The sequence below is a fragment of the Homalodisca vitripennis genome, unplaced genomic scaffold (genome assembly GCF_021130785.1).
Source record: "Homalodisca vitripennis isolate AUS2020 unplaced genomic scaffold, UT_GWSS_2.1 ScUCBcl_2738;HRSCAF=7795, whole genome shotgun sequence".
In the NCBI taxonomy this organism is placed as follows: Eukaryota; Metazoa; Arthropoda; class Insecta; order Hemiptera; family Cicadellidae; genus Homalodisca; species Homalodisca vitripennis.
In genome coordinates this window covers 44,900-61,521 of record NW_025778856.1, presented here as the reverse complement: position 1 = coordinate 61,521, position 16,622 = coordinate 44,900, and the positions used below count along the sequence as shown (strand labels likewise).

Here is a 16,622-nt window from a genome sequence, read left to right as displayed (position 1 = left end):
TTATTTCTTTACAATTTTTATTTAAAGAGATTCCTGCTGAGCTGAAAAGATTAAAAACAACTTAAATTTCTCAATGTAGGCTGTAAGTGAGCCCAGTAATACACTCTAAATAATCAAATAGTTTTATCAAAGTCTTTTGCTCTTCAACAAAGTCTCTTGTAAGGTAAAAGTGTCAAGGATTAAATACCTTTTATAAAGGTAAGCTGTGTAAAATTGATCTCAAATCCACTGTATTTATTTTATAAGCATGAAAAGCTGTTTACTTACATTAATTAAAGAAAGTTCCTTCAAGTTGATTTCCATTTACTAGTGTTATCATTAAATGCGCAACACACAGATAATTTATAGTGATTCCCCGATTTATCCTCTGTGTACATAAGTGAAAAACTCTAATGTATTACCATCGAAATGGTTTAGAATCGTTTATCATATGTTATAATATGAATGTATACAATGGACTTTTCTATATTTATTATAAAGCTATGTAAATGTTATTGTGCCAGTGTGTGTAAGAAAATAGAAACTCGATGTTGAAACTGTGGTGTTGTTTGATTATTGTAACCAAAAATAAGGGTAACTATGCTTTAAGGTTGGCATTATTATATATAAACCGCTCGCAAAGGAACCTGCGCAGAAGCAAATATCTGAGCAGCCACGCGCAGGAGGGCCCCCCTCCAGTGGTGAGGAGTGAGATAAGCATCTCCTCATCTTTGTTTTATCAGCTGTGTGGGTCGTGTCTCGCTCGCGCTATATTGTTTACTCTGCAGCTACTTACCTATTCTATTATATATATTGTATTTTAGTGTGTAGGCCTATACAAGCGTAAAAATATTGATTGAACAGAGTAATGTATCATAGACGTATCCGGGAGCTTGCGTTTTGGAGTGAGGTTATCCGCTAAGTGGCAGTGGCCAGGTCAGGGGATAGAGCAAGCGGGCGAGTGCCGAGCAGTGGTGGGGATACTTGGGGGACGGCTGCTTCACAGCGGCGGAGGGGAATTTACTCCACCCTGCGTGAACTAAAATCGCCCTAAAAACTTAATTTTTTTAGCGGTTTTACCTATAACTTCGTTCAGGCCGTTTTTTTTTCGGAAATTTTACCGATCCTCAGGAGGCCCGGGCCTGGCCTCATCACAAGTCTGAAGGGACCGTGTGGACGGAATGCGAAGTAGCGGGACATGACAGAGGCCCGGCCGAATTTCTTTGCAGAGGCTTGCCAAAGCTGAACTATCTTCATATATCTGATTAATGCATGAGCTGTTTTTTTTTTTTTTTTAACAGATGTACAATAACTAAATGACTGACCGATTCACAAAATTAAGATTAGTTTTTGACACTCCTCAACAACTTAAAATATGACTTTAGGGATAAGCAAATGTATCCAACCGTCCTGCCTTCCATTTGATTTACTGATTTTCAACAACAAAGCCAGAATCACAATGAGTGATTTATTTGTTGCGTAAATTTTACTTACATGATTATAACAAATGTAAATAAACATATATTATGTTGTGCAGATATTAAAAAAATTACCCTTTTCTTACTTTTTGTTCAATTTAGTTAGTAACAAGTAATTAGTACATTTAAAAAATAGTAAAAAATAACACAGTTATGGTGGTAAGGGTTGATTCCATGCGAATATTGAATTTAGCTCCGTATCACTTTCCGATTAGTGTAGCGTCTGGAATCTGAAGCTGTCACAGACTTGGCTCCTGAGATCTGATTCCAAGCTTGTCTAAAGAGATCCAACAAAAGTCAGTGATGAAGACGATAAAAATGAGCTCTTTACATAACCAGAGCTCTTTCGTAGTTTAGATGTCTCTGATGTCGAAACGATCCAAAGATAGACTACAATAAGACCAGAAAGCGATCTTGTTAATCCGACACCCTATAGTCCACAGAGCTGACGAGAGCTAGGGGGGGGCTGAGCAAAACACTAAAATTACACGTTTGAAAACAATACACTTGTACCTATCTCGTATAAAATGTTGGTGTTAATAAGATCATAAGTTTCCTAGTTGTCAATTTTCAAAGTTGCAGTTTGGTTGAAAAGAGTAAAAAACCGCTCTCTTTTTTAGTTCTTATTGATGTAGAAACTTGAAGTTGTATTAATAATTAGCTTTATTGGCCTAAACGCAGAAATAAACCAGCTAAATTTTAATGTAACTACCGTAATTTTAATCTATTACTCAGTTTGCGGTTAACGTTCAAACTCGGGTACCTATCTATTTTTTTACCCAAGAATAGAACATACTTTTACCTACTACCATGACATTGTATAAAAGTTTGTAAAATTGTGACACACAAAATTCACATTACGGTGTATGAGAAAAGTATTGTACATATTACCTGTCACAAAGTACAGTATCTAGACTATAATGTATCAAAGGTGTAACTACTTTTACAATTGCGATGTGGGAAACACATGGAATCAAATTTGAGAATGGTTTTAAAAGCACACTGTATAGTATATTGTTTATTACCTAATAGATTTTTTGTCTGGTTAATGTTTAAACGGCATAACTTTATTTAATTGAACTTATTAAGTAAAAACTAGTAGGGCCACGCATTGAGTTTGAAGTAAGCGTGTTGAATGAATAGTAATTTTTAATACATTGATCGTAGTTTGCTAAGTGGACTAATACATTGAGTGAATAACAAAAAACTGATTTTGTAGCTACTAACTTATAACTACAGACAAATTCATAAAACATTATTAGACTACAGTTAAATCAACCCTTTTTGGCTTTTTTAGACAAAATGTCTAAATTATAGACTAAAAAACTAATGCTTATAAGCAGTTTAGATTCAACTGATACAATTCCAAAAACGGTCGACGTTAGCGATGGTAGGCCGGCAGGGCCTGTGCACTTTGCTCTGAGCTGTCTTCAGGTCTTCCAACTCCACTTAACTTAACTTTTATATTTTGACTCATCCGGGTCACCGTGGACTTTAAACGAATAGTAAAATACTCTTTATCTATTCCTTCGTAAGAAACTATATTATAATATACTGGTAGCAGTGAGTCCTCTTTAAACCTGCCGGACTACCCTGGATCGGGACCCGGTGATTTTTCTTTTCGCACACCTCTCAGTCATCGGGCTAGATAGTCCAGCATGTGTCATTCACCGATTTTATATTTATTAGTAGTTGTAGCTATTCCTAGTATAAATGGATATTATTAAATGGGGATAGAATAATCGAGAGCGGTTGGGAGTAGTAGGAACTCGGAACAATTCCTTATTTTTCCTACGGTGATTTGAATAATATAGTAAATCCAATATTTCTATTGCTTCGATATGTCTTCAATTCCTAATTCAAGTGCACAAAAATGGATAATTATAAGTATGTACTTATTTGCACTTTCACAATATCGACGATTTATTAAAAAAGTGCATCATAAGAAGATTTGCAAACAGGTGAGAACTAACGCATATTTTGCCGAATTTAGTATAGTGTCCTCATTATATGATATCAAAAACAAAAGTAACAATTTTAAAATATGTTTTCGAGCCTGCTACTGTTAGAAAGTACATTAGGAAAACTTTAAAAGGCTTAAACTGCTAAAACAATGGATAGTTCGTTGATGTACATGGTTTAGTGCTAATAAAGCTGAAGGAAATCCAATAACCAGTACAATGAACTGGTACGTTCAGAGCTGGAATTACTTAAAGATTAAATTTTATTGTTTTTAACAGGATGAACTCATAATTTTCTTATACGTCATGGCATACAATAATAGACGTATCTGGTGGAATAAAATATGTTTATGAGGCTTCTGCAAATAAGTACAAAATAACGTTTAAAACCTCAATAAACACAACTTAGATCTATCTTAAATTTACTATGCAGATGAGATTCTTAAGAACAAAAGGCTTTAAGAAAAAATAAAACATACTAACTACTTAAGTGCGTGGAAACTTGGTATTTCTCTTGATTCTAAAGCAGCTCTCGTACTTCACAACTATCGAGCTCAGTCTAAAAGTTCTGGCATATTTTTATGCAAAACATTTTCTACTTACATGCCTATAAACATGATAATTAATACAACTTAATAGACTAAGATGTAATATTGTCATTAAAGAAGTTATAAATTTGAATATAAAATTTTATAGCGCTTAATAAAAATGTATGGTGCGGTAACATGGAACAGTTTTTAAATAAAATATAAATTTGGGATTTAGTGAAATATAGATTCAATTCTGTATACATTCATATGTATATACTTTTATATAATACTCTGCAAACTCAATAGTATGCATTTGGAACAGAAAATTGGATATAGCCATGTAAATAGGTAGTCTATTACCTAACAATTGATGGAAAGTCGATACTAACAGCAGAATGTCCCTGAAGGCTGTAGAAACAAGCAGTCCAGCAGTCAACGTTATTTTTCTTAACATCTGATTCTGACAACTTATGAAACAATAATCATATGTTTTGCTTTTTTTATTTTTATTGCACTTGGGCGCTCCTGTTCCTATACTATTCTATAATTTCAATCTTAGTTATGTTGTTTTCGTTTTCACGTGAAAGATTAGTGATGTAGTTTAATTTCGTGATCCTAGATGATTGTGTACATAAATTGATTTCAAATTAAGTATAAATAAGGGTAGATCTTTATTTTTCATTTGCATTTATTATTAAATTCCTTGTTTTCAAAATAGTCATCTTCGTATCAAATAGCTATGGATGATCAAAAAGAAGAATCATCTAGCAGATCTAGTACTAGTATCTTCGAATCTTTACAACATTTTCAAACGCTGTATCACGAACAAATACAGAAACCAGACGATTCATATGATGGGCTTAAGGTAACTATTATCATAGAATATCAACCATAGAACCTAAATTAGCTAGTATTCATTTAAAGAAAATAATCTGGTTAATATAATAATTAGTTTCTTTGGAATAAGTATATTTAATTACTGAGCTATCTGTTTATTAAGGTATTTTATAAAATATTTTTTAAATGGATAATTGATCTGGGTTAATATTGAATTTACCAACTAACATTGTGTGTTCAAAAATAATTCATTTTTAATGTATTCTGTGAAGAATATTTCAAGTTTCAGCGAATAGTATTTTTACCTGTGTTGTAGTCATGTAGCACTGTGAATAGCCTACTTTATTAAATGCCACAGTGTCTATATTGGCATATACACCCACCCACCCATAAGCTGCTTCTGTAACCCACAGTAGTGAACATGACAAATATAGGAAGGATGGGTCTATCCATGTTTATATATTTTCAATTATAATATTTCAAGCAAGCCTACATTTAACTTATTGGGTAGGGTACGATAAGCAGGCCCGGTTATTTATATTGAAATTGGCAAACGATATTACTTAATCATAACCATTGATATAATCAATCGATACTGATTAATTATTTTGAACAATTAACTTAAATAATCTATATCAACAGCTGTAAACACTTTCAAATAATACTTGTAACGTAATATTTCAATTTTATTCAAGTAACATTTGATTATTAAGAATGGCAGTCAGTTTTAGAAAACTACACAACATTGCTTTGAAAGATGATAAGACATGTTTTTCGTGGCTTCAACATGTTGGACCGATAAACCAAAAAATTATGTGAAATTTGTGGGAAAGAAACAACTGTAACTGTGAGAGGAGCAAATATGGTCGTCTTCAGTTTTCCTAATTTTGGTTGTAATAATTAATTTGTTTCATCACTGTAAATATTAAATTCATATTTTAATTTAAAACATATGATTGTTATTGAGGACTATAGATACTTTTATATCGATTGATATTCTAGGATTTGAGATGCTAATGTTAGTTATCGATGATTACATTCTTCAATATAAAAAACCGGTCCGCTTATCGTACTCTACCCATCTGATTCGTCCAGTATTTAAGTGACAAATCATTAAAATTTAAATTAGGCTATATTTCTCAAAATTAAATAACATCCTAAATATTTACGAAATTTTTTCATTTGCTGCCAGCAGTGTGGAGCAACACCGTGGTGATCGTTGCATCCTAAACTGATGGCTGTAGGCATGTGATAAAACCCTCTAGGGATAGACTTTCAAAGTGGCCTACATTCATTTTTAGATTTGTTAACAAACATTTTTTATTGTTTTTATATAATGAATAATTCAATATTACTTATTTAAACTAAAATACGACTTCAAATATTAATAAATTATAATAATATTTAATGTAAACAATAAATTACACAAAGTAACCAATTTATGAATTTATGGAGAATTTGAAAATGGCGATGAATTTGAGAAATAAAAGTTCTTGGCGAGCTTGAGGAGTGGAATACTGTCATACTGTCTAGCAGACCATCTTTTTTGTTTGTTTGGTACTTTGGGATTATACCGACCACACCAGTATGAAGAACACAAAAATAGAAATTTATAGAAACAAACATGATAGAACGAAAAAACAACTCTTCAATTACAAAAATTACAAACTTACAAGCATTTCCAGGTATTGTGATCGGTATTGTTGTCGCTGTTATCTATCTTATCTTTCTCGAGAATCCTGATTACGGCAGGCCGCGCGGCATCACGTGATTTGCACGGTACATCATTGCCTTTCCATTACAATTCAATTTATATTTCTGATTAGCCCCTCTAGAATTTGATATTTTACTGATAGGTACTATCTCGAGGGATGTTTTTCTTTCGTCGACATCAGCGCGGGCTTCGGCAGCACCTTCGGCCGGAGGCACTCGCATTTTGGGTGGCGGAATGTGATCAAGAATAAAAACAAGTTTTGAGTGTTTTTTTAATAAAAAGTTTAGTTTGGTAAATGTTTGTTTTTGTTGAATTTTTGTGTTTGGAGAAATGTAGAGGTAAAACACGGAAGTAAAACAAAGCGATGCACCAGCTGAACGGGCGGCGAGACTCTGCAATCACGTTATCTACTAGACGCTCGACTTTGACCTCTGTCTGAGGATGGGGAGGTGTTTGCGATAAGACAATTCCTGTTTTATATTGACGAAATATTGTTCTACGCTAATCTAGTAATCAGTAGAAACGAAATGTGAAATAACGATTCATGTCTGGGTGTGGTCGGTATAATCCCAAAGTACCGTTTGTTTTGTGTCGCAGGAAAGTGCGCCTGTCTGGGGGCAAATCCTTTCCTTCATTTCACAAAATAGGTTACTCGCTGCTATCTGGTTAAAGCTGTGAATATTGTAAAGAATCTGTGATATGTAGGCCAACATTAAAATTGGTTTTGTTGTTTTTTTAACTTACTTTTCTTGTTGTAATATGTTATTTTTGTTGTTAATGTAATATAGTTCTTGTTGCGAATGATTCTTATATAATATCAAATCCTTCGATAATAACAAATCAAATAGCGAGTGTAGGCCGCTTTATTAAAGACTACTTCTCTTTGATTTTTTACCTTTCATTATACATAGATGGTACAATCATTATGCTGTTTTTGGTTTCTCGCCAGCAGTGTGGACACATTTATTACACCATAACATAATTGTATTAAAACATCGAGAATTGTGGTATAATTTAAAAGATAGGTTTTAAACAATTTAAAAGCCATTCTTCCCAGATTTGGACAATAATTTTTCACATATTTAAATGCTAAAAAAATTAAAAAAATGTGTTGGCAATGACAAAGACCATGTGAACTGGTCCACAATTAATCAACTAATTAACTTTCATTTGCTGGTGTAAAGAAATGAAGATAACAATTTAGACTATATTTTGTAACATTAATCTTGTGCATCTATGAAATCAGTATGTTTTATTTTTAGATCAGATGCCACACCACTAGTACTGACGATGCCACAGTGACATTAATTCATAATTATTGCTATATTAAATGTTTATTTTAATATCCTAAGTATACCAAATCAGCTTTGGTTTCTGGAAATCAGTCTTCAAAGAATTTATTATTTTTTAATGTTTACAACTTAAGTGTCAGTTGATTTGTAATCAGCTGTTCTGATTAGTCGACTCAATGCAAGCCAGTCTCTCACATGTTTCCATTACCCTCAGCTAACTCGGACTCCCACTATTTTCTCACATTTTTTACTTTTATTATTTGGGAGATGAGTAAGTTTGAAGTTACAACATGTAAACACCATTAGTACCAATGGGCAATGACGCCATGGTAGCATCACAGTACTATTTACTGTATGTAAAAATTTCATGTACAGAAATTATGTTATTTAGCCATGTTATTACTATATAACTATACGTATTATATCAAGAATTTCAATGCAATATTTGATCAGTGTGACACATATCTTTACCATAAGTTCCAACGATGCCTATTTTTAAATTAAAAGAACTTTTTTTCCAAATATAATTCAATATTTATAATGCTAAATGAATACAATAGGCTAAGAAATTAAGTTTGGGATCACGGGTGCTATACCCCGAAATAGGGCCGGGCCTGAATGTGTTGTGTGCTAGAAAACTGGTTATTTTATTTGTCATTAAATGTGTTTTACATAGTTCTTACAATAATATTCATTTGCAACTAGCTATTAACCTGCAGCATTTTCATGCTGAATAACAGGGATTTCATAAGCATGCCCTCTTTAAGTGACATATTAAGCACTTCTTAGTTAAGTGATGGCCAACTAGTTTAGAGAATATTCCTGTCCCCCTGATCCAATTAAAATTGACCTTTAAGTTTAAAGAATAGTGTTTTGGGAGATCTGAAACCCGAAAGAAAACGCTAATGACTAAAATTCCTATATGTAACATTCCATGATTTCAGTAGCACTTATACTACAGGGTCTGTATAATAACTGTAGTAACCGGACTGACTTCAGGAAATTTTTTATTGGCAAAATATGTACAATTTTTCTTTAGAAATCTTCAAAGTAGTCCCCATTGGAGTCGATAACACGCTGATACCGTATTTTCCAATCCCTGAACGCTCCCTGGAAGTCGGCAACCTCGATGTTGTCTAGAGCCCTTGTCGTAGCACGTTGAACGTTTTACAGAGTCCCGAACCGCGTCCCCTTAAGGTGTCTCTTGATCTTGGGGAACAGAAAGAAGTCCGGTGGTGCCATATCCGGGCTGTAAGGAGGTTGTGGCAACGTTGCCCTCGACTGTTTTGCCAACTGTTCGGTGACGAGCAGGCAGGTGTGTGACGGTGCATTGTCGTGATGGAGAATCCACGAATCATCAATCTACGGACGGACTCGGTGAACCCGGGCGGTTAGTCGACAGAGCACCTCTCTGTAGTACTGGCCGTTTACAGTTTGACCGGGTGGCACAAACTCTTTGTGAACAATGCCTTTCACGTCAAAGAAAGCAATGAACATCGACTTCACCTTCGATTTGCTCATGCGCGCTTTTTTCGGTCATGGTGACGCCGGTGTGTGCCACTCCGAACTCTGCTGCTTCGTCTCAGGATCGTATTCAAAAACCCACGTCTCGTCTCCTGTAATAACGTGGTTGAAAAACTCTGGTTCGGTTTGCAGTCAATCAAGGATTTCCGAAGCGACAGCATCACGACGCTTCTTTTGCTCATCAGGCAGGTGTTTGGTACCAGCTTCACGCAGATTTTCCTCATGCCCAGATCGTTCTTAATAATGTTTTGAACAGTCATCTTATCAATTCCGATCTCATCTGCGATAGTCCGAATGCTCAGTTGACGATCACTGTTCAACACATCACGCACTTTTTGCACATTTGTGTCCATTTGACTCGTTGATGGAGGACCGATGCGCTGTTTGTCATGGACGTCATCGCGGCCCTCCCGGAAATTTTTGTGCCACTGAAACACTTGAGTTCTGGACAGAGCATCCTCACCGTAAGCCTCTTGAATCATTTGAAGAGTTTCCGTGGCCGTTTTCTTGAGTTTGACACAAAATTTAATGCTAAAACGTTGCTCGATCGTACTCTCCATTTTCACTCCGACGGGGTAACTGAACATGCACTCCACTCTCGCTCGATACTAACTCTCCAACACGGCCCAAAGAGGCTGCCCCCCCCAGGGGGGAGTCTTATCTCCTCTCCTGTGGGCGATGGTAGTGGATGATCTCCTAAGAAAAGCAGAGAAGAGGGGATAAGGCTACTAATGTTATGCGGATGACCTAGTGCTTATGATTAAAGGGAAAAACACACTGGCAGGCTGGAACGCCAATTACAAACAGAACTGAACTTCATAAGCAACTGGTGTCATGGGAAGGTCTGCGGATCAACCCATCAAAAACAAACATGATTACCTTTACCAGGAAAAGGAAATTCCAGCTAGCTAAACCGGGTCCTGGAGGGAATCAGCATAAACCAAACAAAAGAAGTGAAGTATCTGGGTTTAAATCTTGGATGAGAAGCACACTTGGAACTCCCATAATAGAAACAAGATATAATTGGCCCTTGGGGCCTGTAAGAGACTCTTTGGATTTAAATGGGGACTTAAACCCAAAATGATTTATTGGATTTACGAAACCATAGTGAAACCAATGGTCACATATGCTGCTTTAGTATGGTGGCCGAAGGTCGAAACAAACAACAGCTGCAAAAAAGGCTACAAGAGTCTTCAGAGGTTAGCTTGCTTAAGCATCACGGGAGCAATGAGCTCCTGCCCAACACTAGCAATGGAAGCGGTTCTGGGTTATACTCCTCTTGGCCAGGAAGTGATGAGAACAGCTGCGATGAGCGCAATGAAGCTTCTAGGGACAAAGGTAATAAATGTTACCTCCCTAGAAGGCCATATGAAGATATTGGAAAATTTCCCTGAGGCTGAAATGCTAACCAAAGTATCTGATACTATGGTTAAGAAATACTCCTTTTGAAAAACCATACACGGTCTCTATCGGGAAGTAGGGAGGAATGGATTAAAAGGGAGCCTACCCAAAAAAAGGAGTCCTGAAGTTTTTACACCGATGGTTCACTCCTAGACTCAAGGGTCAGGATATGGAATACATGGACCTGGAGTTGACATGGCTGTGCCCTGGGGAAGACATGCCTCAGTTTTTCAGGCGGGAGGTCATGGCAATAGATTCATGTTCTAGAAGACTCACACAGTTGGGGACTAAAGGATTATCATACCTTATACTCTCTGATAGTCAGGCTGCACTGAAGGCACTGGATACCTGTTCGATTGATTCGAAAGCGGTCTGGGAATGCAGGAAGGCCCTAGCAGAGCTAGCAACAAGTAATAGAGTAACACTCGGATGGGTGCCGGGTCATGAAGGAATTCATGGAAACGAAAAAGCGGACATCCTCGCCAAAAAGGGAGCGGAATCCATATTGGTGGGGCCAGAGCCAGGAATGTGGAATATCCTTCTCCAGCATTAAAGCTCTGGTTAAAGATTGGAAAAAGAGGACAAGATATAAGAATTGGAGCAGAGCCTCGGGTTTAAGAATATCCAAACTGTTTATCTCTCCTTATGCAAAAGGATGGACAGCTCTCCTAGACCAGAATAAGGAGGATATAAGACTGATATTAGGAATGTTGACAGGACATGGCCCTCTGAGAAAGCACCCTTTTGAAGGTAGGCCTTAGTCGGAGCAGCGAATGTAGACTCTGTGGAGAGGAGGAGGAGTCAGCGGAGCACATTTGGTTGGATTGTCCTGCCATCGTAGAGACTAGGAAAAGATACCTGGGAGCATACCCTCCTCAGCCCCAAGGACATCAAAGAACAGGAGCCCTTAAATCTGATTGGTTTTTTGCAAAAAGCCTCGGGTTTTTGAGGGCACAAATAAAAGTAAGGGAGGCGCAAAGGTCCTTTTAGGACTAAGTGCGGGGACAAAGTGTCCTCTTCCCTCAGAAGGAAAAAAAAAAAAAAAAAAAAAAAAAAACTCTCCAAGCGCTTGGAGGCAACTGCTGCAGCCCGGTTCCCTTTCACTAGACCCCCACCACCACTACAGCACCAGATACCGGTTAGCAGACGCTTTGACGGAGCGGGGCAGGCTCAGTCCGGTTACTTATTATACAGACCCTGTATTGTACACCACTGAGAAAGAATCTGAAGTTGTAGTGAAAGCACTTATGATGTTGTATTATCAAGGCGTTTGATAATTTTGAAACGGAACTAGATATGAAAGGATAACAGGATAGATAAGTAATACCTCTCCTACCTGATGAAGAGGATAGATTCCAATCCTCTAAACGTTTATACCTTTTGTCAATGGTAAATTTCCAAAATCCTTTTATCCTTTCAAACCATTAATCATCATCAACAATAAACAAAGGGAGTAGATATATTTGAGATACATACAGTATTATTTTAGGGTTCATGCGAAATTTCAATACAATTCAATACATACATAGTAGCCTCTTTCCATGACATGGGCACAAACATCCAAACTATCATATTTATAATATTTACAATTAGATTAAATCCGTCAAAGCTACCTGACCACCAGACTCTCTATCATTTGTGTCCTTAGTTTTTGTTCTTGGAAAGTATGAATATGTACTTGTAAATTTGATGCAATACAGTTTATGTCCTTGCATTACAATCTCTGTTCAATGTATTATCTTATTGCCTTGGTTTAGTCTACGAATTAAATTATTGTATGCCTGATCAGTATCGTGTGCCCTCTCATTGGTGCAAAATGGACTCACTGTTCCATTTTATGGTTTTCTCATCCTCTGAAAAATTGCACTTTCTGTTATAATTTCATGTGCAATGGCCAGAGCCGAAATTATAGTCTTAGAGGAGATGGCTCGTTAAATCGTATTACTGCCCAGTCCCTCAGTTTTATCCTTCAGTGACTTTAAATATTCCAGTGACTTATGTATTATTACAAACATTTTGAAGTAAAAATAGGCAATTCTGGCCATCTGAACTTAAGTTATAGTTATAAGTTATATACCTAGACAAACTGCAATTTTTTTTATTTATGTAGATAATTGCATTTTGATCCCCTCTGTGTACTATGTTTTTACTTAGCTGTAGAGATATTAGGGGCAGGTTGAAGGGGAGCGTTAAAAAGTGATCATCAATTGAGAGGTTGGTTATGGTGTATGGTTAGCTCCTTTTTTTTTTTTTTTTTTTTTTTTTGCGTTGGGGTATTGGGGTGGATTCACAGATCCTCACACGTCAACCTGAGCTTATTGTGTGCCCCTTTGATGTTAGAGGGGTAAGCCTATCTTTGTGCCCTTAATTAGGCTAAGAAGCTTTTCCCCGATACTAGCATCTGGTTCGTCGCCTGGTTGTTTATCACCGAAAAGAGCCCTTCTCCTTGCTCCCAGTCTCTCACAGTCCAGTATTATGTGTTTTGCAGTCTCTTCAGACTTATTGCAGAGTCTACACTCCGAGTCCTCATTTCATAAACCTAGAGTGTTTAGGTGTTTCCTGAAGTGGCCGTGTCCAGTGATCAAGGCAATCACTTGCTTAACCCGATCCCTGCCCAGCCCCATCAGCCATCTGGTGAAGCCGGAGCTAGAATCAGCAAGCAGTCTTTTGCCGAGTGCTTGTCCTTGGTGACTCTGCCACCGCAAGCGGTGTGTCTTCCTGGACCATTTGTTTATACTTTGGTAAGCGGCTGACTTGCTTATACCACAACTCGGTTCTGGACCGGTGTATGGCATGCTTGCTCCGCTTTTGGCAAGCCTGTCGGCGCATTCGTTGCCACCTATGCCTGTGTGGCCCGGTACCCAACCAAGACGCACAAAGTTGCGTGATCCAAGCTTGCAGAGAGTGTTAAAGCACTCACACACAAGCTTGGATGTAATGCTGTTGGAGTCAAGAGCTTTAAGAGCTGCCTGACTGTCTGACATTATACAGATGTTCTTTCCTTGGTACCCTCTGGTAAGGCCTAGGTTGGCACAGGCCAGGATACCATAGATTTCGGCTTGAAATATGGAGCAGTTCCGTCCCAAACTGCCGCAAAGGGCAGTTCTAGGGGATTGACTAAACACTCCATATCCAGTTCTGCCCTTAATAAGCGAGCCATCCGTGTACCAGACAAAGCTCTTTCTTATTGTTGGGATGTTATCTTGCGATTTCCACTCATCTCTGGAGTAGAAGTCAACAGAGAATGGCTTATTGAATACGAACTCCGTTCTCATGTCGGAGACCATTTCGAGAATAGCGCTTGGGTTTACAGCTTCAGTGATGGTGCCATGGCCCGCGTTAGACGCGCCATTCCTCCACAAGCCAGCAACCATCAGCCGATAGGCTGACTTACGCGCTTCAGCTTTTATATGGACATCAAGAGGTAGAAGTCCTAAAGCCACCTCGAGGGTCGCTGAGGGACTGCTCCTAAATGCTCCGGTTGCAAAGATTGTGCCAAGCCTTTGTAAGCTTTCGAGCTTGGCTTTAGCAGTTACCTGATTCACCTTTGTCCATCAGACTAATGAACCATAAGTGATTTGAGGCCTTACAACTGCTTTGTAAAGTCATAGTGCTATATGGGGTTTTACGCCCCATGAGATTCCTGCAAGTCTCCTGGACGTCATGAGCGCCCACTTTGCTTTATGCAGGATATTGTTAAGATGATCGTTCCACGTAAGCTTATGGTCTAGAGTCAGTCCTAAATATTTGACTGTCTTTGACCACTCAAGCTGTGTGGATGCGAGTTTCAGCCTAGAAAGAGACTCTAGGTTCTTTTTCCTAGTGAATGGTACAACTACTGTCTTAGAGGGATTTACTTTCAGTCCCTCTCCATGACACCAGTTGTGTACATGTTGAAGGTTGGTATTCATGATATCAACAACAACATTTGTATATTTTCCCTGTACCATAAGGACTATGTCGTCTGCATATCCTTGGACATAGATTCCATTGTTAGTAAGGTCCTCAAGTAGACCATCTACTACTAGATTCCAAAGTAGAGGTGACAGGATGCCTCTTTGAGGACATCCCCTTGTGGGTGCGATCACAAGCGACTCTTCATTGAGATCGGCCCTGATCCGTCTGGAGCACAGCATGGCCCTAAGCCACCGGCACAGAGCTGGCTCGAGGCCACGTCGCTGTGCTCCACTTACCATCGCAGTGAATTTAGCATTGTCAAAAGCTCCTTCAATGTCTATGAAGGTGCACAATGCCAATTCCTTGGCGGACAGGCTATCCTCAATCCTACTGACTAGTTGGTGCAGTGCTGATTCACAGGATTTGCCTTGCTGGTATGCATGTTGGTTGCGATGAAGGGGAGTGTCTGAGAGAACTCCCTTTCTCAGGTGCCTCTCCACCAGTCTTTCTAATGTTTTCAGTAGAAACGAAGATAAACTGATGGGACGAAAAGATTTAGGGACAGAATAGTCCGCTCTCCCTTTTTTAGGGATAAAGACCACCCTGTTGAGACGGCAGACTTGTGGTATGTACCCATAAGCTAGGCTCGCCCTGAATAGTTCACATAGAAGGGTAAGGAGATTCTCCGGCCCTTGTTGAAGCAGGGCCGGAAAGATTCCATCCCCTCCTGCAGATTTGAAAGGGGCAAATTTAGAAATTGCCCATTTGGCTTTAGAGAGAGTGACAATCCTTCTGGCAATGGCCCAGCTACCACGATAAGCTCTTGGCCATGAGCCTGCCTCGTGGTTACCAGACGTTCCGGTGTCGTCATTCTCAAAGATACAATCAGGAAAGTGAGTCTCAAGGAGAAGTTTGAGGCTATCACTAGTCCCGGAAGTGTGTTGACCTCCCTGGGACCTTAAAGATCCCAAGTGACCGGTTGGACCTGAGGCTAGTAAACGTTGCAGTCTAGCTGCCGCGCTTAATTCATTTACCTTCTGTGTAAACTGCCTCCAGGAACTTTGTTTTGCCTTTTTAATTGCTAGGCTGTATTCTGTTAGAGCTCTATGATAGGACTCCCAGATACGGCTCCTTTTGCATTGATTGTGCAGCTTCCTAACATTAACCCTTTTGCGAGCGAGGTCCGCAGTCCACCACTTAGTATTGGTTCGACTCTTCCCCCGTCGCAATGGACAATTGTCGTGGAAGCTATTGATTATAGCATTCTGCAGGTCAGAAGCTATCTGATCTATGTCTGTGAAGCATCGCACCCTTCCGCCTACCGATCCCAACTGTGACTGAAGGTCAGACTTATATCCCAACCAGTCAGTCCTCCTGGGATTGCGATAGAGGACCTCGGCAGCCTCATCTTGCAAGTTGAAGCGGATATACCTGTGATCCGATAATGAGGCCTCTTCGCTTACGTGCCACTTATCAACCATTCCAAGTATACCTTGTGTGCAGATTGTTATATCAATAACTTCTTGTCTAATTCGTGTTGTGAACGTAGGGCGGTTACCTTTATTACATATAAATAGGTCCCTACTTAGAAGAAATTGTAAAAGTGCCTCACCTCTGGGGTTAGTGTTGGTGCTGCCCCATCCAGCAGAGTGATGGGCGTTGGCGTCACAACCTAGAAGAAGTTGTTGATGTCTGGCTTGTGCTTCTTCCACCAGGAGCTCTAGGTCTCTTGATGGAGGGAGTTCCCTGGCATCATATGGCAAGTATACGGAGCCTACAATTGTGCTCTGTACTATGCCTCCATTCTTCCAGGTCAGTATGCCCACAGTGAGATCTCTGGAGCAGAATTCGTTGAGGGTTAGAAAATCCAAGCCTCTCTTCAACAGGATGCAGGTCCTGACATTTCTTAGAGAGGTACAGTAAATTAACTTACCTTTGGTTTCATTTAGGCCCGCCACTCTCCCTTGGTGAAGCCATGGTTCTTGAATCAATGCCAGATCAAATCCCTC

The 16,622-nt window shown here is 38.7% G+C and overlaps 1 protein-coding gene across 1 annotated transcript in view; it reads left to right on the top strand.

Moving 5' to 3' along the window:
* Window positions 1-4,465: 4,465 nt before the first annotated feature.
* Window positions 4,466-16,622, top strand: part of LOC124372194 — a gene marked incomplete at its 3' end in the record, with an annotated part of 52,226 nt that continues 40,069 nt past the window's right edge. Inside the window, exon 1 of the mRNA XM_046830561.1 lies at window positions 4,466-4,813. Within this exon, the coding sequence (XP_046686517.1) occupies window positions 4,688-4,813 (126 nt within the window). The remainder of the gene's footprint in view (window positions 4,814-16,622) is intronic.